Source organism: Benincasa hispida, chromosome 1, assembly GCF_009727055.1.
Source record: "Benincasa hispida cultivar B227 chromosome 1, ASM972705v1, whole genome shotgun sequence".
Taxonomy (NCBI): domain Eukaryota; kingdom Viridiplantae; phylum Streptophyta; class Magnoliopsida; order Cucurbitales; family Cucurbitaceae; genus Benincasa; species Benincasa hispida.
This window is the reverse complement of record NC_052349.1, coordinates 85,963,770-85,978,651: the sequence shown is the minus strand read 5'-3', so window position 1 is coordinate 85,978,651 and position 14,882 is coordinate 85,963,770. Positions and strand designations below refer to the sequence as shown.

Genomic DNA, 14,882 nt, shown 5'->3' with positions numbered 1-14,882 from the left:
ATAAAATTTTTCCTTGGTTTGCAAATTGAGTATTTAGTAGATGGAATATTTATTCATTAGTCAACTTATACAGAAAAAATTTTGAAAAAATTTTATATGGACAAAGCATATCCATTAAATATTTCAATGGAAGTCTGTTCATTGGATATAAAGAAAGATATATTTCGACCTCAAGAAGATAATGAATAACTTCTTGGTCCTGAAGTACCATATCTTAGTGCAATTGGTGTATTTATGTATCTTGCTAATAATACAAGACCAGATATTGCATTTTCAATAAATTTATTAGCAAGATATAGTTCTTTTCCAACAAAAAGACATTGGAACAGAATTAAGCATATACTCCGTTATCTCTAAGGAGCAATCGGGTTTGTTTTATTCAAATAAATCAAATTTTGATCTAGTTGATTATGCAGATTCTGGATAATTATCTGATCGACACAAAGCTAGATCTCAAACAAGTTATCTCTTCACATGTGGATAAATTGTTATATCATGGCGATCGGTTAAACAGACCATAATGACCACTTCCTCAAATCATGCTAAAATTCTTGTAATTCATGAGGCTAGTCGAGAATGTGTATGGCTAAGATTAATGACTCAGCACATTCGTGAAACATGTTGCTTGTCTTCTAATAAAAAAACCCTCCAACAATATTATACGAAGACAACACAACTTGCATAGCCTAAATCAAAGGAGGATATATCAAAGGAGATAGAACAAAACGTATTTCACCGAAGCTTTTCTACACTCATGACCTTGAAGAAAATGGCGACATCACTGTACAATAAATTTGTTCGAATGATAACCTAGCAAGCTTATTTACAAAGGCATTACCAACCGTAACTTTTGAAAAATTAGTGCACAACATTGGAATGTGGTGACTCAGAGATCTTAAGTGATATTTTCATGAGGAGGAGTAAATATATTGTATTCTTTTAGGAGTATATATCATATGAAATATGTACTTTTTTTCCTTCACAAGGGTTTTTCCCATTGGGTTTTTCCTATTAAGGTTTCAACGAGGTATATTTTATATATATATGGACATCTGGGGGGGAGTATTATGAATATTATAATAATAAATAGATGCGCATTACTTAGTGTCCCAAAAGCCACGTGTCATCCTTTTATATTGTCCATGTGCCTTGCAGTTATTCATGCTTAGTGTCCATGTAACTCCACATCCTACTTGCCACTTTACCTATAAAGAGTGGCATTTGGTAGATCTTAAAATGATATACCCATTGGTCCACTTCTTCCACTAAATTTTCTATTATCCAATTTTATGATTTTAGTTATTTTTATATTTTATATTATATTATATTACATTTATATTTATTATTATTATTATTTTATATTTTCTCCATATCCGTGTTCCCGTTGTGTTACTCAATTTCACAATAATTATTATTAGATATTACATCAAGCTCACCCAAAAATTTTCATTTCATTTAGTATGTTTTAAATAATATTAATTGATAATTTCTTGGAATATTGAATAAGAATATTGGAGGTTATTTTTTCAAATCTAGCCTGACCCCTTTTCTCAATCTTTTAAATGAGAGCCCAAATTCAATAATAAAATGTACATTGATTTAATAGTGTAAGAGATGAAAAATTATATAGCCCATGTTCAACATTTTAATCTTAAAATTGAAGAGGACTTTTATAATAAATAATTTGAATATTCTATCTAATAATATAAAATAAGAGCGTTATTTTCTTTTTTAGGCCGAGAACAACAGAAACGAAAACAACCAAAATCGGCAACCCCTAGAGCATAAGTGGGAGAACACACCCTGAAAAAACATCTTTCCAGTACAAAGAGTATCCTTGAGAGGAGGTCAAAGCTGCAATATTATAAGTAGACTTGTTCTCCTTTCGAGGGATATGACAAAACCAAGCAACATTTACACTGTTCCCAACCAAAAGAATATCCTTAATAATGACCCCAGTCTCAGAGTAAGAAAAATGGTTCCCATTCAACAACTTAATAACATCAAGAGCATCCGAATCTACTTTGATGAGGGGTTGGAACCAGATCACTCCCGCTCGATTGCATTTAGACCCTCTATAATCGCCTCCGATTCCAACATACTGATGCTGCTACACCTCTAAATAAATTTGCAGCCTCCGAGTTTTATATTCCCCCCATGATCCCTAATAACCCAACTAAGTCCCCTTCGACTACTAACTTTCGACCAAGCTACAACAACATTCAATTTCAAAGAACCGGCAGCGAAAGGAGACTAAACAAGCAACAAGGAAGGCGACTTATGCTTACAAGTGGAGACAACCCATACCAACCGCCTCATCACACAACAAGGAACTGGTTCTCGCCTTAAAAGCCTCAAGATCAGGCACCGATTTGTAAAAGCAGATCTCATTTCAAAGGTTCCACAAGCACCATAAAATGATTAGCGCAATATCCAACACTTCCAGTGAACATAAACTTCTCGAGTAATCCCATATATCCAAAGGACCACCTACCTCTGCCCAAACCAAACAAGTCAACATAAGAAGGGAGGAAAAATCTCAAACTTTTCTACAAAACTCACATTCCTAAAAGATATGACAAGTAGTCTCCATATGGAATGTGCAAAAAATACACACACACACAAAACAAATCAATAGAAATTCCTTTGCAAAGCAAGTTAAGAAGAGAGGGAATAAGATCATTGAAAATTCTCCAATAAAAGATTTTGACTTTTGGCTTAACTCTCGCCATCCACAATACGTCCTAAGACTTAACAATCTCACTTCCACTTGAGGAGGGAAGGGAAGCAGACTAAAGAGAAATCCCCAAATGATAAGCACCTTTTACAGTTTTTGTTTTTTGGTCAAAACACCAGAACAAACAATCATCAAGCCTTTTACACCTCATGGGGATGGAAAGGATATCAGCCACACCGTGGGGAGAAAAATTTTCCTAACCAACTTCTCATCCCAGGAGCTCAAGGGAGAAAGTAGGAAAGACACATTCTCATTCTTGGCTCTGTTGTGCACTCAACTTGGCTTAAATCTACCTCCATTAGAAATCTAAGGATTGTTCTCAATTGAAATTGTTAGGAAACTGATTCTTGTAGGATTTCATTATCATTACGTGTTGGTACAATCTTTCAGAATAGGAACTAAATGATGAATGAATTCTTTAGTAAACGGTATGAGTCAAACAGAGACTATTCCGATCATTTACAAAACTCTATACGATCGCTTACAGTCTCTACATGATCGTTGTGTAACACTAGATGATCATCCACAAACACCCTACGATCGCTTACAAGGTACTACACGATCGCTTACCAAATTCTATACGATCGCCTATCAAATGCTATTCGATCGCCTACCAAATGCTACACGATCGCTTAGTAGAAATAGACGATGAACGACACACTATGATGACTTCACCACGACAGAGACTTTCGAACTCCCACTCTCGAAAGCTCTCCTTCTTCTCTTGATATTCAAACTTTACTGCCCTCTCTTCCGATTTCTTCCTCTTTTTTAAAACTCAACTTCTCACAACAGAATTGAAAGTAATCCTTAACCGATTTAACCGCCGACTTCCCTTTATTTCTTTTATTCTTTCTTTTTTGATATTGCAACACAATTGGAGGCCTATCAGAAATGTTGAAACCATTTCCCACCTGCCACCTTACCCCTTTAGCAAACAGCTCACTTCCCCACAGAATGCTTCGCCATGTATCATGGATTGTGCCCCAACTTCACCTTCAAGAAGACATCATTCGAAAAATATCTCCCTTTTAAAACCCTCCACAACGAGCAGTTAGAATTTTTAATGATCCTCCAATTGGTTTTAGCGAGCTAGGCTTGTTTAAAAATTCTTAATCTCTTAAATCCATCCCCCTCTCTTTCTTATTGACACACATCTTTATCCACCTCCTTCAATGGATCTTTTTTTTTTCTCCTCCGTAAAGCCCCACCAAAAGCGAGCACACAAATGCTCAATTTCCTTACAAGGGCTTTCCGACAACCTAAAGAAGCTCACAGTGTAGCAGACAAATAAGAGCGTTATGTGTACTTTCTTTCATTTTGGAAGTTTTAGTACTAATTGAACTGTGAAATTTCATTGGGGAGCGGGGATCAGCCCAATTTTTATTTTTACAGAATGAAAATTTTACATAACAAAATATGCATTATCACATACAATTATACAACATGTAAAAGAGGGGAAAAGGAAATTAAGGTTAGGGTTTCAAGAAACTTACCCTTGTAGATACCAAAACCTTTACGAACTCCCCTCTCCAAAATGATCACGAACAATTCGTACAATCACAAATATCCAAAGGTGACATCACTAATTGGAACTTTCTGTATTCTCATTTGGATATAGAATCCTCAGAAGATGTTGGCTCCGAGATTTTGGAAGAAAGGGAAAATAATTGAGAGGAGAAGAGAAGTTTTGGAAAATTTTATAAAGATCTCAAAAACCAGAGAGAGATTTTAATATATGTTATATCAAATACAATAGAAGTTTTGGGCTCTCAAATAACTATATGTTATATCATATATAACACATAATCTATATTTTAATATTATTTCAAATACAATACAACGACCTATAGTCTTAATTCTCTCATTAATATATAGTAGTTAATATAAATCTCATTTATACTAAATATAATTATATGAATCTAATTCACATAATTAATATTTGAATCATATTCAAATATTTATTTCCTCTCAAATAAACTTTATATTATAATGTATCAAATACATTATATTAATTATATCATACATAATTAAATTAAATTAATTATATCACATATAATTAATTTTCTCAATTAATTTGAACAATTCAAATTAATCCAAAATTGATTCTCACAAATCCCTGTTCAGCTATAGAGGGGACCTTATGGTCCAGCTCCAATGGTACTTGAATAACTAATTAAATTATTCAACATCCATTAACTGTCAGTCACTCCACTAAAGATCGACAGCTGCACTCTTCGCACTACAGATATATTTATGTATCCATTGGATATAACCAGTCAACAGTGTGATGATCCTTCAGAAATTGCTCGTAAGTACAATTGGCCCAAAATTACCGTTTTACCCCTATAGTTACATCTAACTCCTTAATTACCACTAATCCCTCTATTGAACAATAAGTCATAGTCCAACTATGATAAAACCACTCTCGGACCATGAAAGGGTGTGAGGCCAAATTATTCCAGCCCTGAAATCAGCCCTTAAGGGAACAATTTATCTACTTTCCCCGACATCAAGGAAGGAGTGAATTCCGTCTTGTGTAGCTGTGTTCCTAACTCCCTAATCAGATGAATCTCCAAAATGGTAAGCTTATATCTAGTCACTCTCACCCATACAAATCAAATGACCATCTTCATAGGCAGGAGTTCACAACTGATTCAGGTCATGTCATCTATGGTCATCCTGGTGAAATGTAAGTCTCTATTATTAATGGTGTTATATAATGAGACTATTCATTTTGTGGTTCGGTCTTATACAAACTCCTTTGTATAGATCATTACCGCTCACATGTCTCTACATGAATCATCAGGATCAGATCATTTGTAGCACTTTGCAACAATTGTAACATCTACAAAGCGAGTCGTGTTCGTAACGTCACTAGAATAAGGCACCCAGCCTTATCCATCTACTACAGACCATTTAGGTTATCACTTAAATACGATTCACCTGTATGTCTCTGTACACATGTTTAAGCTATAGATGATAACCTTAAATGTTAGTTTATTGGTTCGTGGGTTAATGCTACTAAATGTTGAATAAAACATCTCATATTTTATTAAATAAAGAAAATGTTTGTACATTACAATTACAAACTATAGGACTCATGAGATTTAGGGCATCAACCCCGTCACTAATAAATTATCATATTTAGTTAATTATGCATTGAATTGTTATGAATACCTTCTTCACCCTACTTTCACTATACACAACTCAAATTTGAATAATTTTCTCTCTCTAGAAAGTATTTGATTAAAATTTAAAAGACAAATATATGTTCTATATAGTAGATGGCTTATGCTTAAAGTTTTAATAGAGCCAGATCGTCATTCAAATATATAATGTCTCAATTTAAATATTATGTTATATTTTAGGATGGATAAGTAAATATCATATTGCAGAATAATATACGTCGATTATAAATTATGTTGAAGAAACTTACGTGAATTTAACGTGTATATATTGCAGAACTTTTATTAAGCAAATTTAGGGTTCATAATTTCACAACTAATATCTGAATCGTCCATCTACTCGTTTAATAAATATTATAGTCAAATAAAATAAAATGATTGTGTGTAACTTTGAAAATATGATATTGAGAATATTTATGATATCTATAATGAAAGTGCTATAAATGTGTCAACCTCGTTAGAGATATTTAAATGCACCTAGTAAATTCTCTCTTCTATCATCGTTTTATATATATATATATATATAATGTTTAATATGTGAATCTCTTTTGTATTAACAAATGTAGGGGCGAGATTCTAACTTCTCGTAGATATTTTAACTTTTAACAGTAATTTTCTAATTTGAACTATATACACACAAACAACATAAACTACATAAAAAAATGTCAATTCACCTCGTACGTCAATTTGAAAGTATGGACCTATCAAATAAAAATTATGAAATATGGAAAATTTAATACATTTCCCTATTTCTAAATTCTTCGAAGTCATTCGATGGGTCAAAAGAGAGATTATGTTAGGTATTCAATTAATTAAGTCGTTTATTATTTATTTGTTTTATGTCTAAATGAATTAACTCATTATTTAATTGTTTCATGTCAAAAGAACAATTATGTGGTCAAAACACAACATTAAGTTTAGAATTAAATTCACATAAATGGTCTTGGTTTAAAGATAATGATAGATTATCTCCCATTACAGGAAACCTCTTATAAGCAATAATTATTTCATCACTAATAGTTTATTTTCCCTACAAGTTTTAAGTTTTTGTCCCAGCAAGATGAAGTATAAAGCATGTATGGTTAAATTAGAAGTTTAATTCTTAAATTTTTAAAATTATGTCTTTTAAATTCATGAAATTTGAAAAACATCTAATAGCCCATGAACTTTTCATTAATCTATTTGACCATTTTTAAAATTTGCATACCAATTTTATCCACACTAAGATTCATTAATCTTAATACATACAGATGTCAGAAAAGATAATTTAAAAACATGATACGATATTTAAATAATGATTGTTTTCAAATATAGGATGTTAAACCAACTTATTTACAAATATAGCAAAATGTCACTTTTCGTTAATGATAGATATTTATTAGTGTCTCATTAACACTAATAAATGTTTTTCAATGTCTAACACTATCTATTATTAATAGACAGTGACATTTTTCTATATTTAAAACTATTTAAAAATTTTCACCATTTAAAACAATTACCTTTAAGAGATAAATGAATTCATTCTCTTCCAAGCTTTTACCATTAACATGACTCTAATTAACCACCCAAACAGAATATGTGCACTTTGTTTTAGGCTTTAGCAAGTAAATTGAAGGAAACTAACAAAAATGACATTTTTGGAGTTTTATTTTATATTTTTTTACCTATTTTTGAAAAACAAGTTTTTTTTTATCCTTTTGAGGATGAAAATGATGTAAGCATGGAAAATTTTGGTCTTACAATTACTCTTATGCCTCTTATAAAATTCTCGTTCTCAATTTCAACAACCAGCCTACAAAATTAATTTACCAAAATTTCTCCACCACAAAAATTTATTCACAAAAGATTAATTCATCCAAAAATTAATTGAAAAATAACTATTCACATTCCAACACAAAAAAATTATCCACTAAAATTGATTTGTTTACAACCCCACAAAAAGTTTTCTTCACCAAATTATCTCCGGAAGGAAAAATCTTTTGTCAAGTCCAAAACTTGTATGTTCCCGAAGTTATAATTTTGTACACTCCAAAGGTATGTATTTCATTTTATATGTATTCAATCGTTCGATAATTTTTGGAAAAATTGACAAAAATGTAACCTTTTCTTCTATTTTTTGGCCCGGTTTCATACCCGACTGAGCTGAAGATCGGGCCAAAAAATAGTAAAGCACTCTTTTCGGTTTCCACCTAGTCTCACCCCTTACCGGTCTTGCCCCTTCCCAGTCCCGGCCTAGCGCCCAATCCCCTTCTCGATCTTGCATCTTCTCGTCCAGCACATTTGTAACCTTTCTTCTATTTTTTGGCTCGGTCTCATACCTGATCAGGCTGAAGACCGAGCTAAAAAATAGTAAAGAATTCTTTTTGGTTTCCACCCATTACCGCCCCTTCTCGGTCCTACCCCCTTCCCTTTCGTCTTTTCATTAACCCTGCCCAGTCATGTAACCGGTCACCCTTGTATGAAGCCCGACTGGGTACCCCTCCCTTACACCCATAGTATGAAGTCTAGTCAAATCTTATTTCGCGCCCGGCCGATCTAACGTCGGCTGCCAATCATTCCCCCTTCGTCTTACGATTAGCCCCGCCCGGTCACCCTTGTATAAAGCCCGACCAGGTAGAGACTGACTTCCAAAAAAATTGGTCCGATTTTTTCGTGAAAAAATTAATTTTAGGCTCGAGAAATTTTCAGAAAACGACGACCATGATGTTCTAAGGAAAAAAATTAACATTTAACATAGATTTAAAACAATCATAATTTTACATTGTTGGGTAAAAAAATAATGTTTTTAAAAAGGATCTAAATTTCAAAACAAAAACTCCAAATAAGTCATTTTTGTCAATTACCCTAAATTGAACACGAAGGTAGACAAAAGATGAGTTTAACAAAATTCGACCATCAAAGACACACGTGCAAATGCTAATGGACCATCCGCTATTGGTGCTATTGGTTTAGCCAAAAATCAATAAGATTATGCGTCACGGCAATCATTTGGATCTTATTTGATAATCAATTGATTTTTAGTTTTCATAATTTGACTTGTTTTAAAAATTATTTTTTAGCTTTCAAAACTTGTTTTTTTTTTAAACATCGGTAGGAAGTAAATAACAAAACAAAACAATTTAGTGGTGAAATTGGTATTTATAGTCTTATTTTGCAAAATCTAAAAACCAAATTACTAAACGAGATATGGATTTTTTATTTTTGAAATTTATGTTTATTTTTTCACGCTTTATTAGCGACCGTTTCATCTTATCTAAGAAAACATTTGAATTCATGACTAAATTCTAAAAACAAAAATAAGGATGTAAACACTACTTTTTTTTATTATTATTATTCTTTTTAGTTTTCTAACTAGTTATCAAGCAGAACTTCAACCAATCTCATCATAACCACTGTGATTCATGTAGTAGGCTAAGGATCATGAAATCTTTCAAAATTACCAAACCAAGTAGATCTTCAAGACATGCCTTTTCAGCTTCTCCTGGCCAACAATGGTAGCAGACAAATGCAAAGCAGCAGAAAGGAGGGAAGCATTCTTCAATGGACTAATTGTATAGTCCTTATATATGTTCTCAATTTCCACTTTTTCCTGCTAACTCATTAAGTTATGTAAGAGAGAGATGCAATTTTGTGTGCCTGATTTATGTTTCTCATCCTGATATCCTGCTAACTCATTAAGTCATTGCTCTCTTGGCTTATCAGCTGGGGTTTCCACAACATGATCCAGTTTTCCTATCAGCATCAGGTTGAGATGAGAGCAATAGTGTAACTTGCAAATTAATTCCCTTAAAAGGCTCAAAAGATTGCTCATAGTTCATATTCTTATTCACTGGGCGGATACAAAAACAGTTGGATAAAGTCAGTCAATTGAGATATAATATGCTACAACAACTACAAGGACGGATTGAACAAACAAGGGATCTCAGTATGGCCAATATATAAAACTGCCATCAACAAAAACCACTAACAATATGTTTGAACAGAGCATCTGTCCCTAAATTGACATCGAATATGGAAAAAAAAACATAAATGGTAAGAAAAAAAAATATGACACTTCATACCTAGGGGACGACTACAAGATAAACCCAGGTATGACCTTAACTATTGACAGGTAGAGTAAAATGCCTAATCTCTGCCAGACTCTCTCCCAACTATTGTTTAGATATCTGAATATAGACCATTTGTGTGTATCCGTTAAATACAGAAGTCTCAAGTCGAGTTAAACCAAGCCGCTGGAACAAACCGTACCTGCCATCTTCGATAATAGGGCTGGAAACACGAGCAGGATCATATCTTGTCTGATGTGTTAAGGAAGGGCCAGCAACAGGAGGGACCTCCCAATAAACATCAAGAATTGACTCCAGGTATCTGCTATTTTGGAAGTGCTCTGCATGGGAAATAGCCCTATTACTATGGTTAAAATCATCGCGCATGTAGCCTCGGACACCCCACCAAGATTCATATGGTCCACAAAGTTCTTCTATATTCACTGCCTTTTCCCAGAACAACTTCCTTTTTGCTCTGATTCTAGCTTCATCACTGTCCTTGAAGCAACTATGCCCACCTCCTAAATCAGAAATAGAAAAGCATTAAAATAAATTTCAATCGCATGTGTCGCAGACACAAACTCACAGTATCAATTTAAAATAAGAGGAAGCAACTCTTGAAAATAATTTTGAATTCCTTGTGTCCTAGAGATACTAGGAGCATCATATGGATCAGTTCTAAATTTCTCATTAGATTTCAGTTTTTCTGTATTAAGGAAGGCTCCTTATGCAAAAGTCCTTATCTGATTACCCAATAGATGATGTGAAGAAGAAACTGTGTTGTCTTTTTACCTAGGCATATTCAAAAAAGGTAAAAACAAAACAGAGTGGAATGAGATACAAATGGAAGCAAAGGCACCTCTAATATAAAATTGATCGCACATCTGCCTTAAAGAATAGTGATCTCCTGTACCAGTATCATAGTTATCCTCAAAAACAAGATGTCGAAAGCCAGCTTTCAGAGCTTGCTTTATTCTGCATTCAGATTACAAGACAAATTTTCAGCATACTTGTGTAATTAGATGGGCAACAAATATATTTGATCACAATGAAATTCTGTATACCTCTTTAGTTCATTCTGATGGTCATCAAAAAATATAAGGACTCGACTAAGATCATCAATTCCATGTTCTTTCATCACATTTTTCCAACCAACACTACCAAAATCTACAAAGTCCTTTCCAGCAAAGTACGTACAGTTAGCATCAACGTAAGCGGGCCCTTTCTTCAAGTATTTTTCGGGGTGTCGGGGTGACAGTGAAATAATTCGCGTGTACGGCATTGCTTGCCGCAGCACCCAAGTTGAGTGTCCCTTGAATGCACCACTCTCAATCATCAAATCTGGCTTTAGCCAACGAGCAATGAACCAAAGGCCAAAGCTATGATCAAATCCCATCCCATACATGTTATTTTTTATGGGACGGGTCTCATAAATTGGTACAAACTCTTCCAAGGCATTTAGTAAATCTTTTGCAGTCCATTCCACTGTCTTTCCATGTTTCGATCTGCCTTTTGACAAGGATGGGATTATAAGGATTCAAACAAGCAACAAGTTAAGAAATTTCATAGCATTTAATCAAACTAGAACCTAGAACTGCAAAGTCAGTGAGAATAGAACTAGTTCACTTATAAGGAAACTTAATCATAATCCAGAAAATTCAACATTATTAAATATTGTCGTGATTGTTTGACTCTCAGTCTCCACTGTTATTACTCGAGTAACATATCATCACTAAGGCCTAGAACAGTTAGTCCAACACTAAGTAAGGAGAAAGGAGAAACTAATTACAATAAATCGAGAACATGAAATTGCTCACAGCAGTACACAGATTCGATTCGACAAACAACGATGTTTCCTTTTCATCATGCGAAAAACAAATTAATTACAGTTCTGCATCTATTTTGCATTATGTGGATGACATCCATAACCACCGAACACGGATCTAAAACAATAATGGATCGGACAAAATCCAAAGGGATAAACAAGAAAACTTACACCAGGGCACACCAAGAGAACCGAAATCCGAATCTAGGCCGTCCATGCCGAAGAACCCAGAACGGGAAACGGGATCATAAGACGAAACACACACAAATCTGCGGGAATGAAAGAATATCAAAGAGGAAACCAAGAGAAGTATTACGGCAACGAGAGCAAGGCAAGCCCAAATGGGTCCGATTCGAACGAAGTAATTGGAAAGTCGCTGAGTGAAGAAGGAGAAATTGTGCTTCTTAGTCTTGGAAACGTCGTCGTCGTCGTCGTCGTCATCAATATCACCACTGTGATGAGGGACTCTGCGAGAAGAAAGGGCACGCTCAAGCATTCGATTGGAAGTAGGGCTTTGAGGGGTTGTTGAAGATTGAACTCTCATAGTGTCGAAGCTCATTCCGGTGTTGCTATGGTCGAGTTCTAGCCGAAGGGTATGCTTTGGGCTTGGAATCTTGGATTGCCATGGCTTCATGTCTTTCCTTTTTGATCGACTCAACACAACACCGAACAGACTCACTCTTTTCCTCCTTTAAAAACAATTCCATTTTTAGTTTTTTCTTCTTTTTTTTTTCACTATTGTTTGTTTCGAAAATTGAGAAATGTAAACGATTAATTCTTAGGTGGTCCTAGAATATATTAAAATGAGCAAATTTATTTATAAATATTATAAAATTTTATTTCGGTAATAGGTAGTAATTATCTTTCAATGTCAGTATTTATGGATATATCACAGATAAAAAATGACATTTTGTTATATTTAAAAATATTTTCAATAATTTACCATTAATGATACTCAAGTTTGGATTATAAAAAAATCACTTAAGAATTGAATTTCCCAGAAAAAAGTGGGAAATAATTTTTTTTATTTTAATACGAATTTCTAAGAAAAAAGTTTGAAAAGAAATAAAGATGGTAATTTACTAATTTAAAACATCTAAATATTTGTTCTTTTTAAAATAATAAATTTGTCATTTTTCAAAAGGAATTTTGTGATGAAATAAGAACAATGTGAACAATAAAATAACAAAAAAAGCAAGACAAGAGAGAAAAGAAGAAATGAAATAGAAAGCTAATATCAAACTCAATTGTGGTGTGTCTTATAAAAACACCATACCCCACTATTTATAGAACAAAATAGTGTATGTTACAACATAGAATTCAATAGAGGATGCACATTACAACATGAAATTCAATAGGAAGTTTATGATATTTGATAACCTAGTAGATTATGGATATCTACACTAAATAATATATTATAATATATATTACATATATAATACTCCCCCTTAGATATCCATATCATATAAAATAAATGTCTCGTTAAAATCTTATTAGCAAAAAACTCAATGAGAAAAAATCCTAGTGAAGAAAAAATAGTATATTATTTTATATACTTCAGAGACTACCTCAATAAAAACCTTGTTAGGAAAATCCGGTTGGATAAAACCATATTCAAGGGGAAAATAATGCAACATATTTATTCTGCCTCGTGAAAACATCACTTGATACTCTTGGTTGTCACATACAAATGTTATTTTTTAACTTCTAAAATGTTGTTGTAGGCAACACTTTCGTCAATAAATCTCCCAAATCATCTTTTGAAGAAATTCATTGAATAGTGATATCGATACTTTATGCTTTATCATCTTCATATAATAACACTATTGACTAGCCTCATACATATCAAGATTTTAACATGATTAAAGTAGTTATTTTGATCTGCTTCATTAACTGCTATAATACAAAAATTCTTTTCTATGTACTAAGTAACATGTTTAAAATCTAGTTCTTATGGATTAGATAAGTAACCTACATCTTCACAATCAACTAGATCACAATTAGATTTAATGAGAATATAATAAATCAAGTAAACTAATTATCAAACAAAAACATAACATACTTTTAAGTCTACTCTAATATCTTTCATTGGAGGAATATTATATTTATGCTACGATAGGTAGTGTATAAACTAGTAAAGATATAAGTGCACTTATTTCCCAAAAGTTATGGTTCTTTGGAACCCAAAGTTCTTCATTGTCTTTCTGACGTCATATGATGTAAACTTTTCACACCAACCATCATAAGAATATTCAATGGTAGAACTAGTCCATATAAGATCTTATATGTATATATTGATGTAATTTCATTTGCTTTATGCTTTATTTGTAAGCTAAGACAAAACTTATCATCTCAATTTATTTTCTTAAGAAATTCTATTTGCCTTTGAAATCTCTTCAAGAGTTTATGCTTAAATTATCAACATATATATATAAATAATGTATAGGAAATCTCATGTTGTGATTTCTTTATAAAAGCATATGGACAAATAGGGTTATTTTAAATCCTCATATCATCAAATATTTAATAAGGTGATTACTTTGCACTCATTAGGGATGTTTTATAAAAAATCTCTATGATATATATATCATTCTCTAATATTTTACTTATATGATTTTGGTCACTTTAATCCTTCAGGGTATATTATTAAAAAATTCATATAAATATACAATAACTACACCCATAAGATGAGATGCATGTTAAGCTTTTCATATATAGTTAAATAAATTAAATATCGTATGGTATTATATCTACCATAGGATAATATGTCTCCTCACAATCCATATCAATTTTTTGCAAGAATTATGGTAGAACTTGTCTCGCTTTATATATTGTAACCACATTCTATTTGTTTTCTTATAAATACTTGTATCCCACATATTTGGCATTCTGTAATGCTTTAACTACTAGTTCTCACAATTTGGAAAATAAATTTATTTCTATTGAATTGTTTCTTTTCACATAAGTCATTCATTTATATGTCACGACATTTTTTTTTAAATATATTATATAATACTCATTTTCATAAATAATATCGTGAGCAACATTGTATGTAAAAATGTTGTCAACTTATTTAAGTATGGTTC

General features: G+C 32.6%; 1 protein-coding gene across 1 annotated transcript; it reads right to left on the bottom strand.

Annotated features, from left to right (window-relative positions):
• Nucleotides 1-9,728: 9,728 nt before the first annotated feature.
• On the bottom strand, nt 9,729-12,469 carry LOC120070268. Its single transcript, XM_039022164.1, has 4 exons — nt 11,968-12,469; nt 11,036-11,480; nt 10,831-10,946; nt 9,729-10,492 (listed from the first exon to the last, which is right to left on the bottom strand). Exons 1-4 carry the CDS (start codon nt 12,428-12,430, stop codon nt 10,077-10,079), a joined length of 1,440 nt encoding a protein of 479 aa, XP_038878092.1. The 5' UTR covers nt 12,431-12,469; the 3' UTR covers nt 9,729-10,076.
• Between the last annotated feature and the right edge of the window lie 2,413 nt (nt 12,470-14,882).